At 23.1% G+C, this 24,230-nt stretch overlaps 6 protein-coding genes across 6 annotated transcripts; 1 reads left to right on the top strand and 5 right to left on the bottom strand.

The window, feature by feature from the left end:
- Nucleotides 1-702: 702 nt before the first annotated feature.
- Nucleotides 703-6,662, bottom strand: SRAE_2000084200 (MIF4G-like, type 3 domain and Eukaryotic phosphomannomutase family and HAD-superfamily hydrolase, subfamily IIB and MIF4-like, type 1/2/3 domain and Armadillo-type fold domain and HAD-like domain-containing protein; the record flags this gene model as incomplete). Its single annotated transcript, XM_024651723.1, has 10 exons — nucleotides 703-1,271; nucleotides 1,316-1,447; nucleotides 1,496-1,512; nucleotides 1,574-1,609; nucleotides 1,687-2,102; nucleotides 2,151-2,419; nucleotides 3,004-3,416; nucleotides 3,457-3,635; nucleotides 3,682-6,382; nucleotides 6,433-6,662. The coding sequence occupies 10 exons, from the start codon at nucleotides 6,660-6,662 to the stop codon at nucleotides 703-705; spliced, it is 4,962 nt and encodes a 1,653-aa protein (XP_024505372.1).
- A 1,487-nt stretch (nucleotides 6,663-8,149) lies between these two features.
- On the top strand, nucleotides 8,150-10,035 carry SRAE_2000084100 (Nicotinic acetylcholine receptor family and Neurotransmitter-gated ion-channel transmembrane domain and Neurotransmitter-gated ion-channel family and Neurotransmitter-gated ion-channel ligand-binding domain and Nicotinic acetylcholine-gated receptor, transmembrane domain-containing protein; the record flags this gene model as incomplete). The annotated part of the gene is made up of 4 exons (XM_024651722.1): nucleotides 8,150-8,332; nucleotides 8,386-8,695; nucleotides 8,744-9,246; nucleotides 9,292-10,035. 4 exons carry the CDS (start codon nucleotides 8,150-8,152, stop codon nucleotides 10,033-10,035), a joined length of 1,740 nt encoding a protein of 579 aa, XP_024505371.1.
- Nucleotides 10,036-11,064: 1,029 nt separating this feature from the next.
- Nucleotides 11,065-11,727, bottom strand: SRAE_2000084000 (Mediator of RNA polymerase II transcription subunit 8; the record flags this gene model as incomplete). The annotated part of the gene is made up of 1 exon (XM_024651721.1): nucleotides 11,065-11,727. One exon carries the CDS (start codon nucleotides 11,725-11,727, stop codon nucleotides 11,065-11,067), a length of 663 nt encoding a protein of 220 aa, XP_024505370.1.
- Nucleotides 11,728-12,230: 503 nt separating this feature from the next.
- On the bottom strand, nucleotides 12,231-13,496 carry SRAE_2000083900 (TM2 domain-containing protein; the record flags this gene model as incomplete). Its single annotated transcript, XM_024651720.1, has 1 exon — nucleotides 12,231-13,496. One exon carries the CDS (start codon nucleotides 13,494-13,496, stop codon nucleotides 12,231-12,233), a length of 1,266 nt encoding a protein of 421 aa, XP_024505369.1.
- A 268-nt stretch (nucleotides 13,497-13,764) lies between these two features.
- SRAE_2000083800 (Transmembrane 9 superfamily member 4) lies at nucleotides 13,765-15,688 on the bottom strand (the record flags this gene model as incomplete). Its single annotated transcript, XM_024651719.1, has 3 exons — nucleotides 13,765-15,119; nucleotides 15,168-15,522; nucleotides 15,578-15,688. The coding sequence occupies 3 exons, from the start codon at nucleotides 15,686-15,688 to the stop codon at nucleotides 13,765-13,767; spliced, it is 1,821 nt and encodes a 606-aa protein (XP_024505368.1).
- Nucleotides 15,689-18,130: 2,442 nt separating this feature from the next.
- Nucleotides 18,131-23,918, bottom strand: SRAE_2000083700 (Calcium channel, voltage-dependent, beta 2b; the record flags this gene model as incomplete). Its single annotated transcript, XM_024651717.1, has 9 exons — nucleotides 18,131-18,394; nucleotides 18,824-18,975; nucleotides 19,537-19,669; nucleotides 19,730-19,877; nucleotides 20,323-20,441; nucleotides 20,638-20,760; nucleotides 20,813-20,914; nucleotides 21,382-21,492; nucleotides 23,844-23,918. The coding sequence occupies 9 exons, from the start codon at nucleotides 23,916-23,918 to the stop codon at nucleotides 18,131-18,133; spliced, it is 1,227 nt and encodes a 408-aa protein (XP_024505367.1).
- Nucleotides 23,919-24,230: the final 312 nt, after the last annotated feature.

Raw genomic sequence — 24,230 nt, 5'->3', positions numbered from 1 at the left:
CATTCAAATGCAATTTAAAATAAATATAAATTTTTATTAGAAATATAAATTTATCATCATTATTTTTAAAAAATTATCTTGAAAGTTATTTATTAACTATATCTCAGCATGAATTATAAATCAAAAGTTTAATAAAGTTGTTTTTAAAAACGATATTAATATTTTTAAAAAAAAATTTATAAAAAATGTTCAAATTTTTTTTAACTTATTGAGATTTTTTAATCTAATTTTTAAATATGGATTTATCTATAAATCTCTAAAATGTTGTACTCCAATATCTCCTTTATCTCTTGTTAAAGTTCATGTAGTGATAATATTATATTTAAGAAACATATTAATATTTTCCTAAAAATATTTTATTTTTGAAGATTCACAAAATAGTATGATTTTTAAAAGTGAAATTTTTTTTTAATATTTTTCATAGTGTTTTAACGACTATTTATCATTTCCCTTTTTTATGTTATAAAATTTATTTTTTTGTGGTTTTTCTTTTTAGTTTCATTTAAAATTACAATTTTACAACAAATGTCAATTTTACACTTTTTGGTGCATATCATATGAGAGCATATTATTTAAAAAAAATAATTGCACTATTTGTTGTCAGCGCATTTTTTTTTCTCAGACAAGTTTATAAAAAAATTAAAAACAAAGTAAAATTTAACAACTTATTTCCCACTTATATATAAAAAAAAGTATTTTATTTTATTTTAAATTATTTATAATATCTTTAACTTGTTTAACTGTATCATCAGGTCCACTAACAGTATGACCAATTGTACGATTATCAATAAATAAGGCATAATCATTACCACCTGGCATAGTTTTATCACCAAAAAAGTAAATTTTTTCAAATTCACCCTCAATATATTTTAAACAATATCTTTTATCCCAACCTAAAGGAAAGATGTCTATAGATATTTGACCTCCAATAACAAAATCAAGTTCATATTCAGTAAATTTTTCTTTTAATTTTTCTACAATTTCTCTTCTAACATTATGTTGTTGATCATATAAAAAAAATTCAATTCTTTCCTCTTGAGTACAACTACGACCAATAGGAGAAATATTTATCATTCCATTTCTTAACTCCACAAAATTTCCTCTTTTTTTAGGAATATCAATTTCTGAAAATAATTTAAAAATATAATTTATTAAAATTTGGTATTTAGAATCTCCTAAGAATTTAAGAATAGATTGTTTCTGAATTTGTTTTCCATTAATTTTTCCATCTAAACCATTCTCAGCAAAAACGTATGAAAATGTAGAACATACTAGAAACATTAAACAAATTAAATTATTTATAAATTAAACTAACAATCCTCCTCAGATAGACCCATTTGTTCACAAATTTTTCCAAAATCAGATCCTCCAACAATTCCTAAATTTTGATTTTTTGAAAGTTCTTTAAAAAATTGAAGATTTTCATTTGAAATTGTTTGCCTAGATTCTGTTAACGTTCCATCAACATCAAAAAGAAACAAATTCTTAGATTTACCAATCATAATTAAAATTCTATAGTGTTAATAATTTTAAAGTCCAAATGATAAAAAGTTTAACACGTAGACAGAAATACCTTATAAATACATTTCCAATTGTTGCGTTGCAAGAACTTTTATTATTATAAAAAATAATTATTATTATTAAATAAATAAGAATTGTATTTTTTTTTATTATTAATTATTATACTTTGGCATATTTGCATTAAGAAATATGGAATTATCATTGAAATTGTCAAATCGTGCCTTCCAATATACAGGATCTTCCATTCCTGGTAAACCTAATAATACTCCTAATCCTTTTTTCTTATTATCTCTATATCCAGCACTCCCTATTGAGTCTGTTAATTTTACAAGTTTTTCAAATAATGGTGCATCTTTCTCATTAACATTATCTGACATCAAAATATAGTATTCTTCTAAAGCTTCATCACATTCTTTTGTTGGTCCTTTATTACAAATAACTTTGGCTTTCTCTTTGGCTTTTATAATTTTACCTTCTGTACTAAATGCTCCTTCAATGGCATTTTCTTGTTCATTTTCTCGAAAAAATTGTACATTAACTGGTTCCATTCCAAATGGCATTGGAAGATATAATCCATTTATCTAAAAAAAAGGTTTTTTTTCATAAAGCATAAAGTTATTAATACATACATAATTATTTTTACTTTTCATAAAACCACTGATGTCAATTGGATTATTAATATCAGGTAGCTTGAAATTAGAATTAAAATCTCTTTGAGTATCTGAATATGTATATATACCTTTTGGTAAAACTTTTACAGGTATCTCTGCATTTTTTTTATTTAATTCCAAATCAACATTAATTGTTGGTTCTCCAAAATCTTCAACTTTTTTAGCTTTTCCAAATTGTAATAAAGAATTGGTACCTTCTGATGATAGAAATGGTAATGTTTCATACCCTAAAAATGTATTAGGTTGTTGAAAATTTAGATATTGACCATATATAATAATAGGAAGTGCAAAAATAAAAAATAATTTTATAAAAAACATGTAAATATTTGATAATTATAGAAATGATATAAGAAATATTTCATATTTATATAGAAGATATTACGACTGAAATGACATTTCTCAATACCTGTTGTTAAAAATAGAATTTCTATTATTAATATAAGTTATATTACAGGTAAATTTTATTCGTTCCTTTGTTCTTCTAACTAAAAAATAGGTCATTAAAATATCAACTTTGAAAGGAACATTTTCAGTTCAAATAAATGAATTTATTAAAAAGAAACTGATCTTTAGATATTTGACAATAGATAAATTAAAAATAATCTACTTAAAAATAGTTTGATTTATTTAAACTTGCTGTGACATTTATTTAAATAAACATATATTATAACAACAAAAAATACATCGAAATTTTTATATTTAGTAACAATAAAAAGTTAACAAGAAAATAATGTAGAATATTATTGGGTTTCTGTAAATAAAACTTGATTAAAAGACACTTTTATTAGAAAAACTATTTGTTATCATTAACCTTTGATCACTTCCAATAAGTTTTTATTATCTCTTTTCGATGAAACATTTTTTAATTTTTCTTCCATTTTTTCACTTATTATTCCAGTATCAGTTAATTTCATTTTGTTTATAGATATCACTAACGACTTTATAAATTCATCACGCTTTTCATTATCCTCTATTGGTTCTAATAAATTTTCTTCTGTAATTGTGCTTTTTAAGAAGGCAAATAAAAATTCATCTTTAGTTTCTTTTGGCTCTGCAGCTGAAAAAATCCTATCCAATTTATCTAATGTTAACTTTTCACTGGAAACATTTGTAGAAGTATCATAAATAATAGCATTAGCTAATAGCTCTCCAAAGTATATCCAGGCACGTGGACAGTCAGATGTAACACCAAAATCATCAAAATGTTCACATAAACTCACAAGGCTACAAAAAGAAATTAAAACTAAATTGGCATTTAACTTACCCATGAAGGACTTCTGCATTTTTTGGACCACTTAACAAACATCCTATCAATCTACCAATAGTTGCTCTTTCAATGGTACTTCTAACTTTATTGATATCATAAAATACAAATAACATAATAGTCTCAACAACTTCACAACAGTTTTCTTCATTTAAATACCTTTCAATCATATCTTTAAGCTATAAATAAGAAAAGAAACTATTAATTTAATAAATTAAAACTTACTTCAGCAATTTTATCTGGTTGACCATGATCATTAGCTAATTGTTTTAACTGTTTATTGAGTTCATCTTTATTATATTTTACATCTACTATTGTAACTTCAGGAGTTTGATCATTATAAAAGTCATCATCAAAACATTCAACAGCCTTTGTGCTTTTTCTAGAATTTGTAGATGGACGACTCCATTGTGGTGATGCTTGTCTCTTACTACTATTTCCATCTTTTCTACCACCATCACTTTTTTTGCTTCTTGGAATAGTTCCACTTTTTTCATTAATAGTTTTAGTATCTTTTGGATTGCAACCATCAGCAAAACTCTTAGCTTGCGTTTTAAGAGTATAATGTCCACTATCGCGAAGATCCGTATTTTTTCTATTAATTGAAGAATTTTTAGATAAGTTATATCTTTTGTCAACCGAATTGGTTCCACTGTAAGGCTTTCTTTTGCTAGACTCATTGTCTTTCTCCTTAGAATATTGATCACGAAGATAAGCATTTTGCATTTCTTCATTTTTAATTTCTTCATGAACCTCATCAATTTTTTTAGGACCATCACGCATCCTAGAGTTTTTAGCAACCCAATTATTTTCACTAGTTTCAATTAAATTTTCAATCATAAATTGCATACGTTTTGAAAGATTGTAAGGGTTTGATTCATTATTGGGCAGATATTTTTTAAAATGTTGTAATGACATACCAATATCTGAATTATTTTCACTGTTGCGTGGTAATCCACTCCAATGTTTTCCGACAGTTTCAAATAATAATACTGCCTGTTCCAGAGCTTTTTCATTGTTTTCATTTTGGAACATATTTAATAAATATGTTACACAATAGGAGATGATTTTTGTTACTAGAAGATCATGACGGTACAGGTGAGCAATAAAACGAATTGTACCAAAAGTGAAGCGTTTTTCCTTTTCTACCAACTCAGCTAGCCTATCAGTTTTCTCTTTAATTTTTTCTTCATCTGTTTCACTTTTTAATTCTTCATTAATTTGTTCCATCTCCTTTGAGAAAGGAAAATCTTTTTTCTCAAAAGTAACTTGACATTTTTGAATTAATGCAGTACCAAAAGAGCTTTTTACACTACTTGTTTGTTTCTTTTCATCATTTACTTGGGCATTATACAAATCACTATAAATAGAACAAAATCTTGGCTCCTCAACAGCCTTAGCAAATATAAGATCAATTACATCTTGCAATATCTCTTTCTTTTCAAAGAGTCTAAATTGTAAAAATTCTGTCATTAATGCTTCAAAATTAGTTGGTGTAATTTTATTAAGAATACCGCGTACTTCTTTTAATAATTTAGAATTTATGTCATCACTACAAGCAGAAGGTTTCCAAGCATTTTCTGATCTATGCAATTGAACATTTGCTCTTGATCGCTCAATTGAAGGCCTTGCAACAGCATTATTTCTATTTTTCCTCCTATCACTGCTATGACCATGACTATTCCTACCACCATAACTTTTTCTACCCTGATCATTAACTGTTTTACTCCATGGTGGTTGAAACTGATTATCATTTCTCCGACCTTTCATTGATGTTGATATACTACTCTTATCATAATATAGGAGAGCTTTTATCTCATCACTAACAGGATTTGATGCTATCTTAAATAATGACACAGCAAGTCTGTATGTTCGTATAAAGTTCTTTGGATAAACACAATTTTCAATATCAAATTTAGGATCTTCCATTGACCGTTTCATATCAGCTTCAATTTCTAAGTAAGTTTCTTTGTCAGCCTTTTTCTCTATTTTTGGTTGTTCTGAGGCAAATGATAACTTTTTTTGGACTTGATCTTTTGACGTACCCTTTACTAAAGTACTAGATGATGTAATCAAGTTTCCAGAAGTATCTGTTTCATTTTTGCTTTCAGTTTTAACTTCTTCCTCCTTTTGACCATCAATGACTTCTTTTGATGGAGCTTCAAGTTCCAATTTTTCTATCGATTCGCTAATAGTATTAGCCAGTATCTCTGCCTGAGAAATTATATTATTTATTGGATCTCTTTCATCTTTAACAGTTTCATCTTCTGGTTTAATTTTATCTCCTAAAGCAGCTTCAGTAGATGATCCAACTGCTCTCTCTGCTATTTGTCGTTTAAATTCTTCCTTGATCCAATTAGAACCCTCATTATTGTTACCTCCTAATTCTGATACTCTTTCAGAATTTTGCCTTGACCTTATCGAAGGTGCTTTCTCAATAACTAAGTGCTGTTTTACGGAAGAACCTGATGCTGACTTATGAAGAGTTACTTCAGAAGGCGTAGATTCTTTAGAAGATATGTCTTTATTTAAATTACTTGCTCCTTCATCAAATATTGATTTTTTCGTCTCAGGATCACAAACACTTAAAATTCTTTTTTCTTTCTTCTGAATGACAGCAGGTTTTTTGCATTCTACAAGTTCAAATTCAGTACTGCCAGGAACTGGAGCAGGTATAGGACGATAATTTACTGGCTGTGGAACTTGATAACTTTCAATAGCAGGAGGATAATTTTGTGGAACTTGTCCCGGTTGACTATAAGAAATTGCGTTAGGATGAAACACTGGAAGGGGAATTGGAGCAGTTGGCTGAACATATCCCATTGGTGCTTGATGACCATTAAAATATGGCATTGTTGTAACTTGTGTATGTATTAAATTTGTTGGTTGATCAACTTGTCCTGCAACATTATGATGTGTATGTTGCCTAAATAATTAAAAAAATTATAATAATAAATAAATTAAGAAATAACTTACATTTGTGGTTGTGGATGATGCTCTGGAGCACTATAACTAACATTAAGCAACTGAGGAGTAGCAAATTGAACCTCTGGTTGAGTAATATGCTGCGAGTTGGAAGTATAATTATTTTCAGTGTGATTTATATAATTTCCACTATTCACATGAGGTCCACGGTAAGTATTTTTTCTTGAACCACGATTTTTATTTCCACCTTTATTATGTGGATTGGAAAGATGTGTTGACATTTTAAAATATGCAAAATGCCAAAAATAAAATATACCCTGAAAATAAAAATTATTATTTATAAATAAATTAGTTAATATTTAATCGATTAAGATAAATTAAACCCTGATGGTGATACAATTGTTCAAAATTGATGACGAGGAACATTATGTGTATAGATAGAATAATAAAAAAAAATACTATTGATAAAGCAAAAATAAAAAATTATTTCTTTATTTTAAAATTAAAATATACTAAAAAAATATAAGAAAATTTTCAGTGTACTATATTTTTCAAAAAAACTCTTAAGTATATCGATATACCTAAAAAAACTGGTATTTGAAAAAGAGGAAAAAATAGAATACGAAACTAGCCCAAGGATGCGATATACCAAATTTTATGAAATTTAAATGGCAGGAGAAAGACTACTTTATTTTTTCAAAATTTGGTTTGATGAGAAAACAAAGATGCATAAATATATATTTGATTTTTCTAATTTTTTTACAAATGAAATATTTTTATTACAACTATAAATATATAATTTAATAAAATATTTAGAAAATTTATAATATTAATATAATATTATATTTAATATTCATTTAAATGAATATACATATGTCAGAATAAGATAAACTATGGTAAGTTAAATGTCTTTTACTGAATAAAAAAAAAATATTATTTATAACAAGGAGTATTTTAATAATATTGTAATAATAAAAGAAAAAAAAAATTACTGGTATGGTAGAAAGGAATGTTATTTTAGGAAAAGAAATGACCAGGACATAGAGTTGTTGGTATAAAGGCAAAATATGTGTTTTCCCATTTCTTATTATAAACTGATGGAAAATTGAAAAATATTCTCTAATAGTATTAAAGATTTAAAGAAAATATTTGTTTACACATAATATAACAACATATATTCATTGTTAAATGAATACTCCGACAGATATTTTTTGATAATTATAAAATGAAAGAAAATTATTGATATATGGCTAAAAATTGTACGAGAAAAAAAGGTAGATTATACGTGATATGTTATGTTTACTGTTCTCAATGAAATTTATTTCAATAACAAAAAGTGATTAATAAGAATATTAAAAATTTAATATTGTAGATTTTTTTTTAATTTTCAAATTAAAATTTTTAAATTTATAAATCATTTCTTAAAAAAAAAATTAATTATTTATTTTTTTCAAACATAAATATAAATTTTTAATTTTAGTATAATTAATCTTTTATACAATTTGTAAGAATGTTTATACAAAAGATTACTAAGTTATCATTTTCAAATATATAAACTAATTCTTAATTACGAGTTCATTATCATTAAATAAATCAAGAGTACCTCAAATAACTTTTAAACACATATACTTAATTAAAGAATTTGACATAAAATTACATCTAAATTTCTGTTGTCGTAAAGATATCTTTTAGTAAGATATTACTGTTATGTTGTAAGAATATTATTCTGTCAAATTAATAGTATTTAACGATTTTTATTTTTACTATCATGCTCATTTTTTGGCTTGTTATTTTAAAAATTTTATGTATTAAAATCAAGTCAAGTCCTCATGAATATAGATTACTACAGGATTTAAAACAAGATTATGATACAAGTGAACGACCAATACTGAATCATACAGAGGCTGTTGAAGTTAATCTAAGAGTATTATTACAACAAATTGTTGATGTTGTAAGTTTATTTAGATAAAAAAATAAACAACTAATAATAAAAAATAATTAAAGGATGAAAAAAATCAAATATTAAATTTGGTTCTTTGGACACAATTTACATGGAGTGATTATAAATTAATATGGGATCCAGAAGAATATGGTGGTATAAAGACAATACAATTACCACCTGATTCTGTTTGGAAACCTGATATCTTATTATTTAATTCTGCTGATGATAAATTTGATGCAAATTTTCCCGTTAATGTTGTTATTCAAAATAATGGACATGTATTATATGCACCACCAGCAATTATTAAAACATCATGTAACATTGATTCTAGATGGTTTCCTTGGGATAGCCAATTATGTTATTTAAAATATGGTTTGTTTATATTTTATTTACAATTTTTTTTTATTACTAGTAATTAAGGTTCTTGGACATATGGAAGAGATCAACTAGATTTGGCAGTTGATTCATCAGGACTAGAGTCACCACATCAAATGGATTTATCATATTATGTAAAACATGGTGAATGGGACATAATAAGCACACCAGCACGTAGAATAGCAACTGAATTTAATAATAAAAAATATGTAGAATTATATTTTTATATTCATATTAAAAGAAAAAGTTTATACTATGTTATCAATTGGATTATTCCAAGTTCCATAATTAGTATTACAAATGTTCTTGGATTTACACTTCCATCAGAATGTGGTGAAAAAATAACACTTCAAATTACAAATTTACTATCAGTTTTAGTTTTTCTTGGAATGGTTTCGGATGTCACACCTGTTACCAGTGAAACAATTCCAATTATAGCTTTATTTTTTTCAGCATCAATGTTAATACTTGGAGCTTCAATTGTTTCAACAATTTTAATTATTAATATATTCTTTCGTAATCCCAAGACACATAAAATGACTCCATGGGTAAGTGTTAAAAAAAATACAAAGCTTATTTTTTATTTATTCTAGATGAAAAAAATTTTTCTTGAATATTTACCATGGCTTCTATTAATGAATCGACCAGATAAATTTTTTAAAAGACCTGAAAAGATAATTCCCTGTAAAAAAAGGTATAAAAAGTATGATACAGTTATTCCACCTAAATATAATTCATTATCAAATCCTAAATTGAAAGAAAATTCAAGTATGACTGGAAGATTAATGAGAGTTAATTCAATAGCTTCTTTAGAACGTATTACATCACTTCATGCTGAAAATGAAGCCTGGAAATCAGTTGGTGGACCATTACTTCGTTATAATCAAGATTTAATAAATCATGTAGAAAGAAAAAAACGAAAATTATTGGTAAAAAAAATGTCTGAAAGAACTTTTTATTCAACAAATGGAACATGTGAAGATTCTGATGATTTATCATCATTAAGGCATGAACAATTGCAAGACTCTACAAAATATAATGAAAATAAACATGACTTATTATATAATTCAGAAGGTTATTGTTGCAGAAATGTATGTATTAATGAAAATAAAAAATTTGATAATTTAATAACGGAACTTCATGATTTTCTTAAAACAGCAAAACAAAAAATTGCTGATGAAGAGGAGGAAGAAAATGAAAATGCCGATTGGAAATTTATGGCACTAGTTGTGGATAGATTATCTTTATATATATTTTGTATATTAATTTTAGCAGCAATAATTGTTATTCCATGTTCTTTACCATCAGAAGAGACCAATTACCAACTCGTTGAATGATAATAAAATTATTTTTATTATTAAAAGCTTTATTATATTATAAATATATACAAGTTAAATTAATTAAAGCAATAATGAAAAATTATTCTTTTTAAAAAAAAAAATTTTACATAAATAATTCATTAGTTAATTACCTGTTAATAGGTTTATTGAAGCTTATATAATATGTATAAATATTTTTCTATGGCAACTAAACTATGTTTGTTAAAAGTATTAATTTGTTATTTTTGAAAGAAAAAATTTATGGAATTTTTTTCATATATAATAATTGTAACAAATTTCATAGAATTCATTTGAAATTTATTTAAACAGTAATTTTAAATTTAATGTTTTTCAATTTTCTCTTCTTTTTTCATCTTATATGATAAAAACATCAATATGACCTTTATTAATAATAAAAAATTTAAAAACTTCTTTTGCTTAATTAGTTATCATTAGTTACCAAATACCATTTATCGATTACTACATACTATTTATCAATTGTCAAATTCTTTTACAAAAAAATAAATTGTCTAAAATTTATTTGTAAATAATTTTAGAAAAAAATTAATAATAACAAAACAAAATTAATTAATAAAAAATGTTAAAAATAAAATGGTAATTTCTAAAAAGCTAACACTAATTTTATAGTTAACTGTTAAAAACATTTTCCAAATTCAAAGCAAATCTATAATAGAATATAGTCATCTTTTGAAATTTAAAATTAATGAAACTTCCTGAAATAGATAAATAATTTAGAATATATAAAAAAAATTAACTGATATTTTAAATAATGTTTTTTTGTCCTTTTAGTTTATCTGATTTTAATAGTTAAAATATAGTTTTATATACATTGAACTATTTTAATACAATATTTAATTTAAATTTTTTTTTGAAAAAAACACATTTCTATTATAAAGTTTCATTGAAAATTAATTCTTTTTAAAAGTTAAAAAAAAACTTAATATTTATAATAACTTACAATATACACTTACAATTTTATTGGTAAAAAATTTATCATTTGTAAAAATTATGTTCGTACATAAAGTGTTACTTTTTTTGTTGTACTGTTTGAGAACTACTCATTTGACTTCTACAAGGTAAACCTTCACCATTCATCATTGCCCGAACCATTATCTCTGTTTCATTATTGTCGTATGTTGGCTTATTTGAATGATTTTCAGCAGCAACTTTTCCAGCTTCATTTAATGCACCAAGAAGAATATCAATATGTTTATTCATCTGATTAATTTGCCTCGTAACAAGTTCCTGAGATTTAAGATTTTTTTCATTTTCTATTGCCTTATCAATTGCCTCCAATTCGGGGTTAAGTTTTGTTGAAAGAAATTCTGGTACAACATCATGATTCCAATAAGGAATTCTTCCTTCTGTCTTTTGAAGAAGTAATTGATTAGGTTCTAATGAAATAGCTTGTGGAACTAATAAATGACTACGTAAAAAAGCTCCACTGTCATCCTGTGATGCTGTTAAAGCAGATCTTTTTAGTAATGTTTGCATTTGTGCCATAGCATTAGCCAAAGAAGTAAATAAACCCATCAAATCTTCAAATGCTACATTTTGTTGAAGATCCAAAAGATACAAAGCGTTTTCTATATTCATTTTAATCTCTACAACTTTATGTTCAAGGTTTTTTATTGCTGCTTTTACTTTTTCAGGTTCATGTTGGTAACCACCATATAATATATCACTCATTTTTGATGTTTTAAAAAAAAATTAACTATTGTTATAGGTAATGACAAAAAAATAAATTAATTAAAAATTAAAAATCAAACTATTTACTAGAATTAAAAATTTTGAATTAAAAAATTTCTATTCTAGTTAAGTTTTATATGTAATAATAATTTTAAAAAGTAAACAAATGATAGGGTGACATTAATCCAATGAAGTTTTAAAAAGTTTTAGTCCACTTAATTTTTTGGTTATTTTGGGATTAGGAAGTTCAAATTAATGAATAAAATTTTTGTTATTAATTTATCACTTTTGGTATCTCTCTTCATTAAACTAAATAATTTCAAAACATATAAATTGAAAAATTAAAGATTATAATATTTTATTACTATTAAATTAAATAAATATTTTAAAGTATCAAATGATACATATTTAAATATTTTTAAAGTTTTCAAATGAGATTGTTTATAAATACATTGAGATCATTTATATTTTTTGATAAATTTAGAAATTAAAGTGCTGTTGACTCATATGGTGTTCATAGCTTTTAAGAAACTTGTATAATTGTCACAACATTTTTTAGTATTTAAATTTTTGTAATTTCTCTTCATAGAAGAATCATTCATTGAATAAGTAAATTTTATTGTTTTTTCATATTCTTTACTTGTCTTTTCACATACTTTCATTAATACATTATCATTTTCAAAAATCTTTTGCTCCAAACTTTTTAATACAAACATCCTATTGAAAGCCCAAAACATTGGATGCATTATTGTATCTTCTTTATAATTTTTTCCTTTTACAAGAAATTCTTTGTAAGAAATGGCACGTACAACATCCACAATGAATACAGTAAGAGATGATGTCCAATCATTATCACCCACCTTAAAAAGTCCATTAATTTTTGAATTTTTGTGAACTGAAGGTAAATAAGTAATTTCAATTGAAGATAAAAATAATCTATTGTTATGTCCATGATTACTCATAATAAAATTATAAGCTATATTACGTATTGTTCTACTATCAAAACTTTTACCAACTCTTATTCTACGATTAAGTATTGTTTCAGAGACACCCAGATATAGTGAAAAAAGAAGAAGACTAAACAAAAAAGTCCAAAAAAGGAAATGTTTAAAAGAAAATTCTTTTGAATTATCCACATTTTCATTATTTTTACTTAAGTCATTTCTTAACTTTACTTTATTTCCCATTGCAGTACCAGCAATTGAAGTAAAAACTAATGTATTAAAGTATGATAAATCTAATATACATATACATAAAAATGATAAAGCAAAAGAGGCACACCATATCGGTAGAAGATCTCTCCTTTCAGAACCAGTATTACCCATTATATATACTCCAAATGAAACACCTATAGCAATACTAATAGCTGTTGATAAAAAAAGATCATCTTCAAATTTTAACATTGTTTTCAATCCTAAAAATAGTGTACCAATCCATATTCCATAAGATACTTGAGCTAACAGAAATAAAATTGAATTCCATGGTATGATATTAAATAATCTTCTTGGAGTATTATAATAACGCTCATTTTCATTTGCTTGTTTATTTAATATTTTGTTATTATACTCTTCAACTATTTGATGAAGATATAAGGTATCATAAAAAATTGCTATTAAAAAACCACCAAATGTTGATAAATAAATAAATGCTTCTGGATATTGTTTAAGGTATATTCTATGTGCTCCAAAAATACCTCCTAAAGAAAGAAGTATTCTTGCTGTGGATAAATTTGAATAATTTTCAACTTCTTTTGCTTTACAATCAATCATAATATCTAGAAAAAATATTATAAAAAAATAAATAAAAATAATAGAAATTAAATATTATATGATAAAAACATAATTAAAAAAATTATTTCAAAAATAAATAAGATTTTTTTTTATCTACAATAAAATACTTAAATATTATACGTATTAATTAATATATAGTAATAATATCTGCAAGTAAAAAAATGTTTCTACTTTTTACTATATGACAATAAAATATTTCGATAATTTGTTTCATTAACAGTTGAAAATATTCTATTTATATCTAGGTTTAATCAATTTTTACAGCTGAATATATTCTTAACAAGAAATAATATGCAGCATAAAATCCAATTGATCCTGTCATTATCCATACTGAAAATGCAATAAGAGTACTGTATGCAAAATATAATACCATTGGAACAAAACCAATTAAATTTAATTTTGTATAATAGTAGAAAACTGAATAAGCCATAACATAAATTGCTGATCCACCAGAGATAACAAAAGATTTCCACCACCAATGATAATTTTCAGCACATAATAAGAAATATGTTACAAGAACAGCTATTTGACAACAAACCACAAATACAATTATGCAAACTATAAAAAGAAAACCAAATAGATAATAAAATTGATTTTCCCATATTGCAGAAAAAATGAAATACAATTCTATAAATATAGCACCAAATGGTAAAATACCAGCAAGAAAAGAAGATGGAATAGTTTTTAAATACCATGGTTGATCTGGAACTTGACGTGGAATTTGATTTGTTCTAACAGGATGATGATAAGGATGTTTACGGTATCCGAAATGGAAACCTAAAAATACTAAAGGTAAATCAACACCAAACCATAAGAAAAGTAATGTTAACATTGTTGTAAATGGTATGGCACCGGAAGAATTTTTTGAAATTAAGAAAAAGTTGAGAATAAAACCTGAACATAAAATAATCCCTGGAAATAATGTTGCCGTTTGAAAAGCACATCGTTTTGGATTTCTTCCTTTTAATGTTTTATATAATCTTCCTGCATGATATCCAGAAATCAATCCCATAAGACAGAATAATGAGATTGCAGCAGTAGCTAATGAACCTCTTGATGAAGGTGATAACATTCCTAACATAGCAAAAGTAACTGTAATACCAATCATACCAATAAGTTGAATTCCTGATCCAACAAAATTAACTAAAATCATTTGATGACGAGGTGGCCTAAAAACATCACCATGTACCAATTTCCAACCACTTTCTTCTAATGTATCTTCCATTTCTTCATTTTTATTATATGTAGCAATATCTCTTCTAACTGTTTTTACGATGATTGCACTTAAAAACCCGGCAAGGCATCCAACAATTATAATTGAATTTAAAATTGAGAAATAATGTATATTATGATCTTTCATATTTAAATATGAATCCCATCTTGAAGCCCATGGGATATCACTTTCTTCCCATTTAATAGAATATGTCCAATGAATGTAATTTTGAGTTTCTCTAACCTCTTGAGGGCCTTTACTTTGATCAATTGAACATTGGAATGGACTTGAAAAAGAGTAACTATCAGAATTAATACTTTTTGGTTGAACTTCAAATCCAACAACTCTATAAACATCAGGTTCTGGTTCATGATATTTTAATACAATATCTAAATGATTATTAACATAAATTTTATCATTCTCTTCATTAATATAACCTAATCTATAACCATGGTCATAAAATATTTCACCTGTTTCTGGATCTTTAAATTTAGTAGCACATGGTAAATTATCAACTAATAATTGTACATGATAATCTTCCTGAATTCTTTTTCTTAAAACATAAGAATCTTCTTTAAAAATTGTAAATACATTAGTTGTTTGGCATACACTTGCACAATCTACATCTCTTTTCATTTGAACATTATATAAAGTATTTACAATTCTGTCTCCTCTCATTAACTCTCCAATATTTTCAGATTTATAATGTAACTTATCTTTAGGTGGTTTACAAAAAGGTACACTATAATATTCATATGGAAGACCAGTCTTAGTACTTTCTAATTTTATTCCCTTAAAAGTTAATATAACATTTTATAAAAAAAAAAGTATAAATAAAATAAAATACCTTTATTTCAATAGGATCTCCTATTTTAAATTGAACAGGTGCTACACCGGGAACATAGAAACAATGAGATGTCAATATGAAAGACAAACCAAGAAAAAAATATAGAAACATTTTTGTATATAAAAGTGATTGCACAAATAGAAAAAAAAAATAAGTTTTGTAAAAATAATAATAGTAAAAAAAAATAACAATAAAGATATATATATATATTTACTTATATATCTTACAAACCTTTACTTTTTTTTTTTTACAAAACAGTTATACTATATATTATATTTTATTTTTTGACACGCAAGCAAATTGTCTATGCTCCGTATAAAAATAATACTACACACAGGAAGAAGTAGAGGATGGATATATACATATATATTTATGAAAGGGTATATTATTCCAAAAATAAATCATTTCAAGACAAAGTAAAATTGATATAATAAACTGATTGTATAACAAATAATAAATATAAAAGAATATTCTCTTTTAATATTAAATATATTTTTCAATTTAACAAATATATATATATATATATTTTAAGTATAAAAATATTTTAAAAAAATTGATTTTTTTTAGAAATTAAAAAAAAAAATATTTTATTGAAAATTTTAATAATAATATTTTATTGAAAAATAAATTAACAAAAAAAAAATTTGTATAAATAATCAAAAGTTTTTTGATAAATTCTTTTTTTTTTCCTGCAAAATAAATATTCTGTTTTTATTTATAAATGTATTTATATTAAATTGTTTAAAATTTAGCAAATTAGAAATCTTTAAAAAAAAATTCAATTAAAAGGTGAACTAAATTATTATAAATAATTAAAAAGTTTATATTTAATCCGGAAAAATAATAACGTAAATTTTAATATATTATTATTTTTTTAGTTATTTTAATTCATTAATTTGAGTTAAAATTATTAATATTTTAGAAATATATAAATTCATTGACTACATAAATAATATTTAAAAAAAAGTTTAAGATTATTATAAATATTAATAATAAAAGATAATTTTATCAGTAAAAAATAAATACTTCCGTGGTAGGACAAAAAGGTGTCTAGTATATCAAAGATCAACAAATAATAATTTAATTAATAAATATAATTTTTGGAAAAAATTTTTTCTATGAAATAATTACTTTGAATTGATGAAATAAAAATATCACCTTAAAGTGATGAAAATTAAAAAAAATCATCTCAAAATGATGGGATAATTTTTGTGTAAAATATAGTGAAATACTTTTTCTTATCAGACAAAATATTAACATTAACAATTACCCATCTTATCATTATAACACTAATTTTTATATTATATTTTATTTGATTTTACCGACATATTGTTATTAAATATAAGAATAAATGTATTATTACTTCACAAGTATTTTAATGTAATATTTTTAAATTTATTAATCACAGCTTTATAATGTCAATTATTTAAAAGTGCATCCATATTATAAATCTTATATATTATTTTCTTAATACAAAGACATTCATATCATTCAATAACTGGAAAACTAATATTTATTGTTCTTTTTTAAAAAAATATTTTTTTTTGCCAATATTATACTTAATATCAATATATAATTCTAAAAATTAATTAAATATAAAAATATTTTTACATATTTTATTTTTATCCTCTTTTTAAAAGGATATTATTAGATTTTTAGTTTTTTTACAATTTTATACTTTTAAAATTTTTGAAGGTCTTTGTTGTTTTTTTTTTTTCTATTTAAAAATGACATTAGTAAGGAAATAAAACTATTTAAAATAGAAAACTCATTTAAAAAGCTATTTCCACATAAATAAAGTAATTAGTCTCTATTATTTTTTTTAATCTTTCTTCAATTTATGAAATTTAATTGATATAATTAATATTTTATATTAATTTTCTTTAAAGTCTAAAGAATCATTAGAATAACATCACAAATAAATTTATAATTATTCTTTATCATTTATTAATGTGGAAAAAAAAAATAAATTTACGTATTTATCATATTTAATAAATTATAATATTACTTTTATCAGTGTTATAAATTGGATTAGTAATGTTAACAAGACATTAATACTTTTTAATATTTTAAATTGTCCACAATCATTTGTTTATTAGATAAGAAAGTGTTCAAAAAAAATGTAATTATTATCAAAAAATGACAACATATTTGTAAATATTAATATTATTTTAATTAAAACCTTTTTAGTTAATATAATTACATTTTTTTTTTGTTTTTTCAAACTACTTATGATTTAGATTTTCTTCTTTATTACAGTAGTTTGTTAAATTTACGTTATTTACCTTTATTATACGTAGTTTATATAAAGCTAATAGTGTGATGTAATTATGTGATATTATAAAGTATTAATTATGTTTTAGAATATATATAAAGAATTATGAAATAACAAACATGATTGACTTTATTTAAGAGACAAGTAAATACCATTTCTGGTTTCACTAATACGAATTGATTACGTAATGATGATTAAATACTTTCATAATAGGATTTACCAATGAAATAGGTGAGATTTTAGATAATTAAACTTCTGTTTAACCACTTGACATTTCTTTAATATGGTTCACTAAATGAAATTTTAGATTTTGAAGCATTAAATGAATTTTTTTCTATTTCTTTCCAGTTAGGGTGTGTTGCTCTCCAATAGGTTTCTAAAAATAATATAATTTCTTTAACAACTTTAGGAAGTTCATTTTCTTTTAAAACCAAATCAAAAACGTCATCTCCCAGGCGGAGTAAACTTTCGGCATATGCTAATTGGGCTTTAACCTCATGAACAGTACATTTATCATTACTTTTAATTAATTTTCTTAAAACCTAAAATAATGTTATAATAAATTATTTTTAATTTCGGTATTCTTTTTTTTTTTAAAGTAGTATGGTATAAATTGAAATTCTCAAGTCAATTAGCTTTTTATTTTATCTATATTTTATTTTTTTCTTTGTTATAAGACAAAGTATTTTTAAATATTAACTATTTAACAATATATAAAAATAAAATAAACTTATTATTTGTTTGATGTATTTAATTATAATAATACAAACCTATACCTATTAATTAATAATTCTTAAACTTTTAAAAGACACCTGTCTATCATAGGTACCTTATATAACATGCCATCTATCAGAAAGTAAAGTGAATAATAAGTAAGAATTAAAATAAATAAGTATAAATTACTTTTTTTTACATATATATATATATAAAATATATTACATATTAATTTTATTATTTTAACTTCAACTAACCTTCAAATTTTCAATTCTTATATATATTATAATAGGCGCCAAAAATGAATTTTTTAGATGTGCTGGATTATCAATGTTCCCATTTTCTAGGAGAACTAGATTCATTTTGTTACTTTCTTTAAAAATTTTTTCTGCTTCCATATAAAATGATTCTTAAAAAAAAAATTTTTTTATTATATTTTATTTAAAAGCAATTTTTAATCTTTTAATTGATTTATCAAAAAAAAAAAAGTTATATAAATGTTTCTTTTGTATAACTCATGACATAATTTTTTTTTATCCAATTAAAAAAAGAATAATATTAATATTATTAACCTATCAATTTTCAAATTTAAATGTAATGAGATTAATATATATATTTATTTTATTTTATCTTTCACAAACTAAAAATATAGTTTCTCATTATTTAACACGTTGAATGGCATTATTCTTGCGCACATAACTTATCGTTTATTGCCCTTTTACCAATATGACTTTCTGTAAGGAGCACATTTAAAGTTTATAGTTATATATATTCATATTTTTAAATAAAAAGACATCTGCCGAAATGATATATATATATATATATATATTGTACTTAACTTTGGTGTTGAATAACGGTTTTATAAATTATTTGTTTTAGCCATTCTAACCTTAATGAAGAAAACCTTTTTTATAATTAGGCAATTATTTTAAATTGATCTCATTATTTTTATATTAGAACAAAAACTTACCATTTAAATCTGTTGAATGAAATTTGTTACCAATATTGCTAATAGCATCATCATTCATTTTACATACATTAACTCGATCTTTGAAAGAATCTTTTAAACAATCAAATATACCTTTTTGAAGAAAATCTGTTACCTAAAAAAAAATTTTTTTTTAATATTATTTTTTAACAATAAATATAAATTTATATTTTACATAATATCCTTTTAATGATGGTCCTATAAAACAAACTGGTCTCATTGGTGGAACAACATCATAATACATAGATTGATTATAAAGTATTTGGCCTCCTTTTCCAGTTGTTGTTTCCATGGATGATGATGAATTAGATTTCTTGAGTCCTCTATAAAATTTTATATAGAAATGTTTAAATTAATTACAAAAGAAACACTTAAGATTAAACTTAATAGGCCACATTCATTAAGTGTTGATTACGCAAATGTGTTAATAATTTATTTTTATTATAAACTTCTTTTTTTTTTATGATTAAACCTTAATTGTTTTAAAATAAAAAACATTTGTTCTATTATATTATCGGTGATTCATATTCACATAATAAAAAGCACTTAAACTTCTTAACCACGACAGTTTAATTTAAATAATTATTTTATGTACTTAGTATCTGTGTTACAAAAAAGCAATCTATTCATATACTTAATAGCTCATTAATAGTCAAATAAAAGATCAAAAATACTAAGTACTTTGAAGTGATCATACATATAAACTTTTAGAAATTTTGTTTGTTTTTACAATATAAATATACATTACATAGAATGACAAAAGCTAACCTTTGGAGAATTTTGAAACGATGTGTTCGAATTTGTTGAAATTTTGTAGGTGTTGGTATAAAACCCATTAATGATCCATCAATTACTAAACGCCCTATCCACCAATCATTATTAAATTTCTAAAAATAAAAAAGAAAAAAAAAACTTTTATTAAATATTATATAATATGCCAGCTACTGTATATTTAATTTTTATTTATATTATATTTTTGAATTAAGAAAAATTATTATTCTTAAATGAAGAATCATTATAAATTCCCAATTGAATAGTTTGCCTTTATGATAAGTATATATCTATTAACTATGTCTAACAAACCTCATATATGTGTAAAAATTGTCCCACTTGAAATGATACAGCTTTTCCTGGTACTGGAATGTCATTATCAAGACATCCATTGTATGGAAGAAGTGTCCGAACCGCAAATGATACACTTTTCTTCTAAATAAAAAAAATTGTTTTTTTTTATTATTTTTCATTATAATACACAAACCTTAGCTTGTTCTAATTTTTTTCTACCATCATTTTCTATTAATGCTTTCATTTGTCGATGGCATTCTCTACCATCAAAGATGTTTGAAAAAGAATCGAAATTCTACAAGAAAAAAAAATGTACTTTTTACTTTATTTATTTTAAATAAGTAAAGAAATGTCAAAATATTTCTTAAGACAATAATTCTTTTAATGGTATGTATAATTATAAATTTTATGAATAAATATTTTAATTAAATGAGTAGAATTTAAAAACTTTTTTTTTTATAATACCAGGTGAATAAAGTTTAGTGATTAATTCTCACAGTTTAGATAATTAATTCAAAATATTACATTAAATAGTATTTTTAAATCACTAGATAACATCTCTACCTATACTTTTTATAAATTTTATGACTTTTTTTTTTAACTAAACTTTCTCATGAAACATGGTGGTTCTCATCAATAGGGATAAATTATATTAAAAATCTTTAGTATAACTATTTAGTTATTTTTAATCTTTTGATTTCATTAACAAAATAATGATTGTTAAATTTACATGTTTTGTAATAAAATAAAAAAAAAAGTTACCTTTTCTAATTTAAGAGCTTTTCTTTCATCTAATACAGTACTTGGTTCTTTATAACTAATTATAAAATGTTGTAAATTACTTCTTGCCAGAGCATGCATCTTTCTTTCTTTCTAAAAAAAATTTTTATTATATATATGCTTCTTTTTTTTTTAATATGTTTTTAAATTTCTTCACAATTACTTTTTTTATAATTATGTAGATATGACAATCAAATAGAAATAATACTTTTTATTTGATATAATAACTTTAGATAGTTATATAATAATTGTTTCTATAACAAAAGAAAATATTTTAAAAAAGTAGATATAATGGCAAAAAATATTGCCTTTGTTTAATATTTTATAATATAATATTAAAGTCATCTTTAATATGCCATTAATAGAATTTTGATTGGTTCAAGATTTATAATATTATTATTTTAACAATAAAAATTATCCTTTTTGATCTCAACCAAATAATGGATACAAAAAAAAATAGATAGAATATAAAGAAATATTTTAAATTTTCTTGTTGAAATTATTCTTTTAAATAGTTAATATGAAAAAGAATAAAGAAAAAAATTTTTTCAAAGAAGATTATTATGTAATCATATTACATTTTTGCACCATTTTTCATTATTCTTTTTACCATTTGTATTATTTTATTTAAATATCTTTTTAACTTTAAAAATATTTTATTCTAAATTATATTATTATTATTATACCATTTAAATTCTTTCATTTTATATATGTATTTTTCAAAATATGTCTCATTTTTATATATAATTATTTAATCTATTTACTATCTTTACTAATCGTTCTCTCTAATTAGTTGTATGGTTTATGTTAAAGAAAACTAAGAATACTAAAAATTTATGTAAAGTCTCCGTTAATATTTTTAACTTTAAAAAAGTACACCTTTTACTTACCAGTTCTTTTGTTTCCCTGATAAAAAAAAAAATTATTTTTTATGACTAATGATATGTTTACCTTTATATAATGTATCACAATCACATTGTATACTCAAGTAACTTTTTTTTTTTAAGCTAACCTATAGTAACTCTTCAATCATCATCTATCATTAATCATCTGGATCAAAGCGGTTTCTTTTTGATGTGCCCCCTTAAGTCAGCACCTTAAATATCACATAAACAAAAAAAATTCATGTTACATTTCTATTGTCTTTTTAAATTTAAAAATTTTTATTTTTATTAATACACCTGAATGTTATTTTATTTCTATATTATTACCTTTTTTTTTTGGTTATTAGTAATATGAGGTATATATCTTTGTCTAATTGTCCAGAACTTTATAATTTATTAGAATATCTAATTAAGGTAGATATGTATTTATATTATAAAAATAAAGACACCTGCCGAATTTTAAATTAAATTCTTTTCTATCTCTACCATACTTTATTGTCTTTTCTTGAGATGATTATTATACTTGATATATAACTAATCATATCTTTTCATACTTCCAACAGTTTTTGACAGGAAACACGTGTAATTACCTTTTTATTATTTACCCTGAACTATTATGCCAAGGTAATTATTATTATACTTTCACCATAATTGTTGATTGATACCAGTTTTAAATATGATAAATTTAAAATAACAAAATTGTATGGTTCAAATAAAAAAAGATATTAATTAAATGTACTTTTTTTTTACTTTTTAAAAAAATTTTTTTTTTAAATTTTATTATTATTTTTTGTTCATTATATCTTAAGGAAAGTTTTAGTTATACATTAACAAATATAACATATATCTTATTTCATATTTAAGTTATTCAAGATGGTGTATTAATAATTCTTCAAGTTGCATAATGTATCCTTACCACCATACATAAATATCATACATCTTAATCATTCCTGTTTGTCATATAATATCCTAGGTCAGAATATTGATAGACAATTTAGCTTAACATAACTTTCTTTTTTTTTAAAACATTATTAATGATATATCAAATATCCATATCTGGCCACTTGACAACATAAAATGCCAAAAATAATTCCAAAGTTTATAATTATTTAGTAGGAGGTGTAAAGTTAATAAAATCTTTTTTAATCACACTTCCTTTATTACTCTTATTGTCTTTGTGGTTTTTAACGGTTTATTTCTATCAACATACGTCAAAATGACAATTTAAGTATTAGCTTTAAAATGATTGAAAAGATTGTCATCTATTTGCCTACATATGTTTTATATCGATGTTTAAACAGATAAATTGTTGATAGGATAGATTAAAAATGTTTATATTTACTTTTAATGCCATGCTATCAAATTGTTAATATTAGGTTTATCCTTTATAATTTTTGGTAGATATATTTACTTATAAATAAATAACATATATATAAATATATACACATAAAAAAAAGAAAAAAAAATAATTAATTTATATAGGAGGTGTCTACAAAACAATTGCCTTCTTTTTCATTTTTTTATTTTAAATTTTATTTTAATAAATGCCATTACAATTACCCCTAATAATATGGTGCCCTTAATAATTTCTAAATTAATACCAATCACCAGGAGATCAGTATCTCCATCTGGCATGTATGTAAACTGTGTTATATTTATCCTCATTTTATTTCTTCAATTTAGAGACATTTCCAAATATAAAAGTTTTTCTCTACTCATTGCATGTCAAGATTTTATCTCTTACATAAATATATCAAGCTGCCGCTATTTTATTATTACTGATCATGAATCTTTGCATATCATTAATTATGTTTATGTTTAATAAACTAGCTGTCAACTTTTTAAATTTAAATTACCAATGTTATGGTAGGATTTAATTTATGCTATTTATTTGATTACTCTTTTTCAAGTAAAAAAAGACCCGTTTTTAATGTCATTTTAAATGAA

Source organism: Strongyloides ratti, assembly GCF_001040885.1.
Source record: "Strongyloides ratti genome assembly S_ratti_ED321, chromosome : 2".
NCBI lineage: Eukaryota > Metazoa > Nematoda > Chromadorea > Rhabditida > Strongyloididae > Strongyloides > Strongyloides ratti.
Note: the sequence above shows the minus strand (reverse complement) of the source record. Positions and strands in the feature narration are given on the sequence as shown.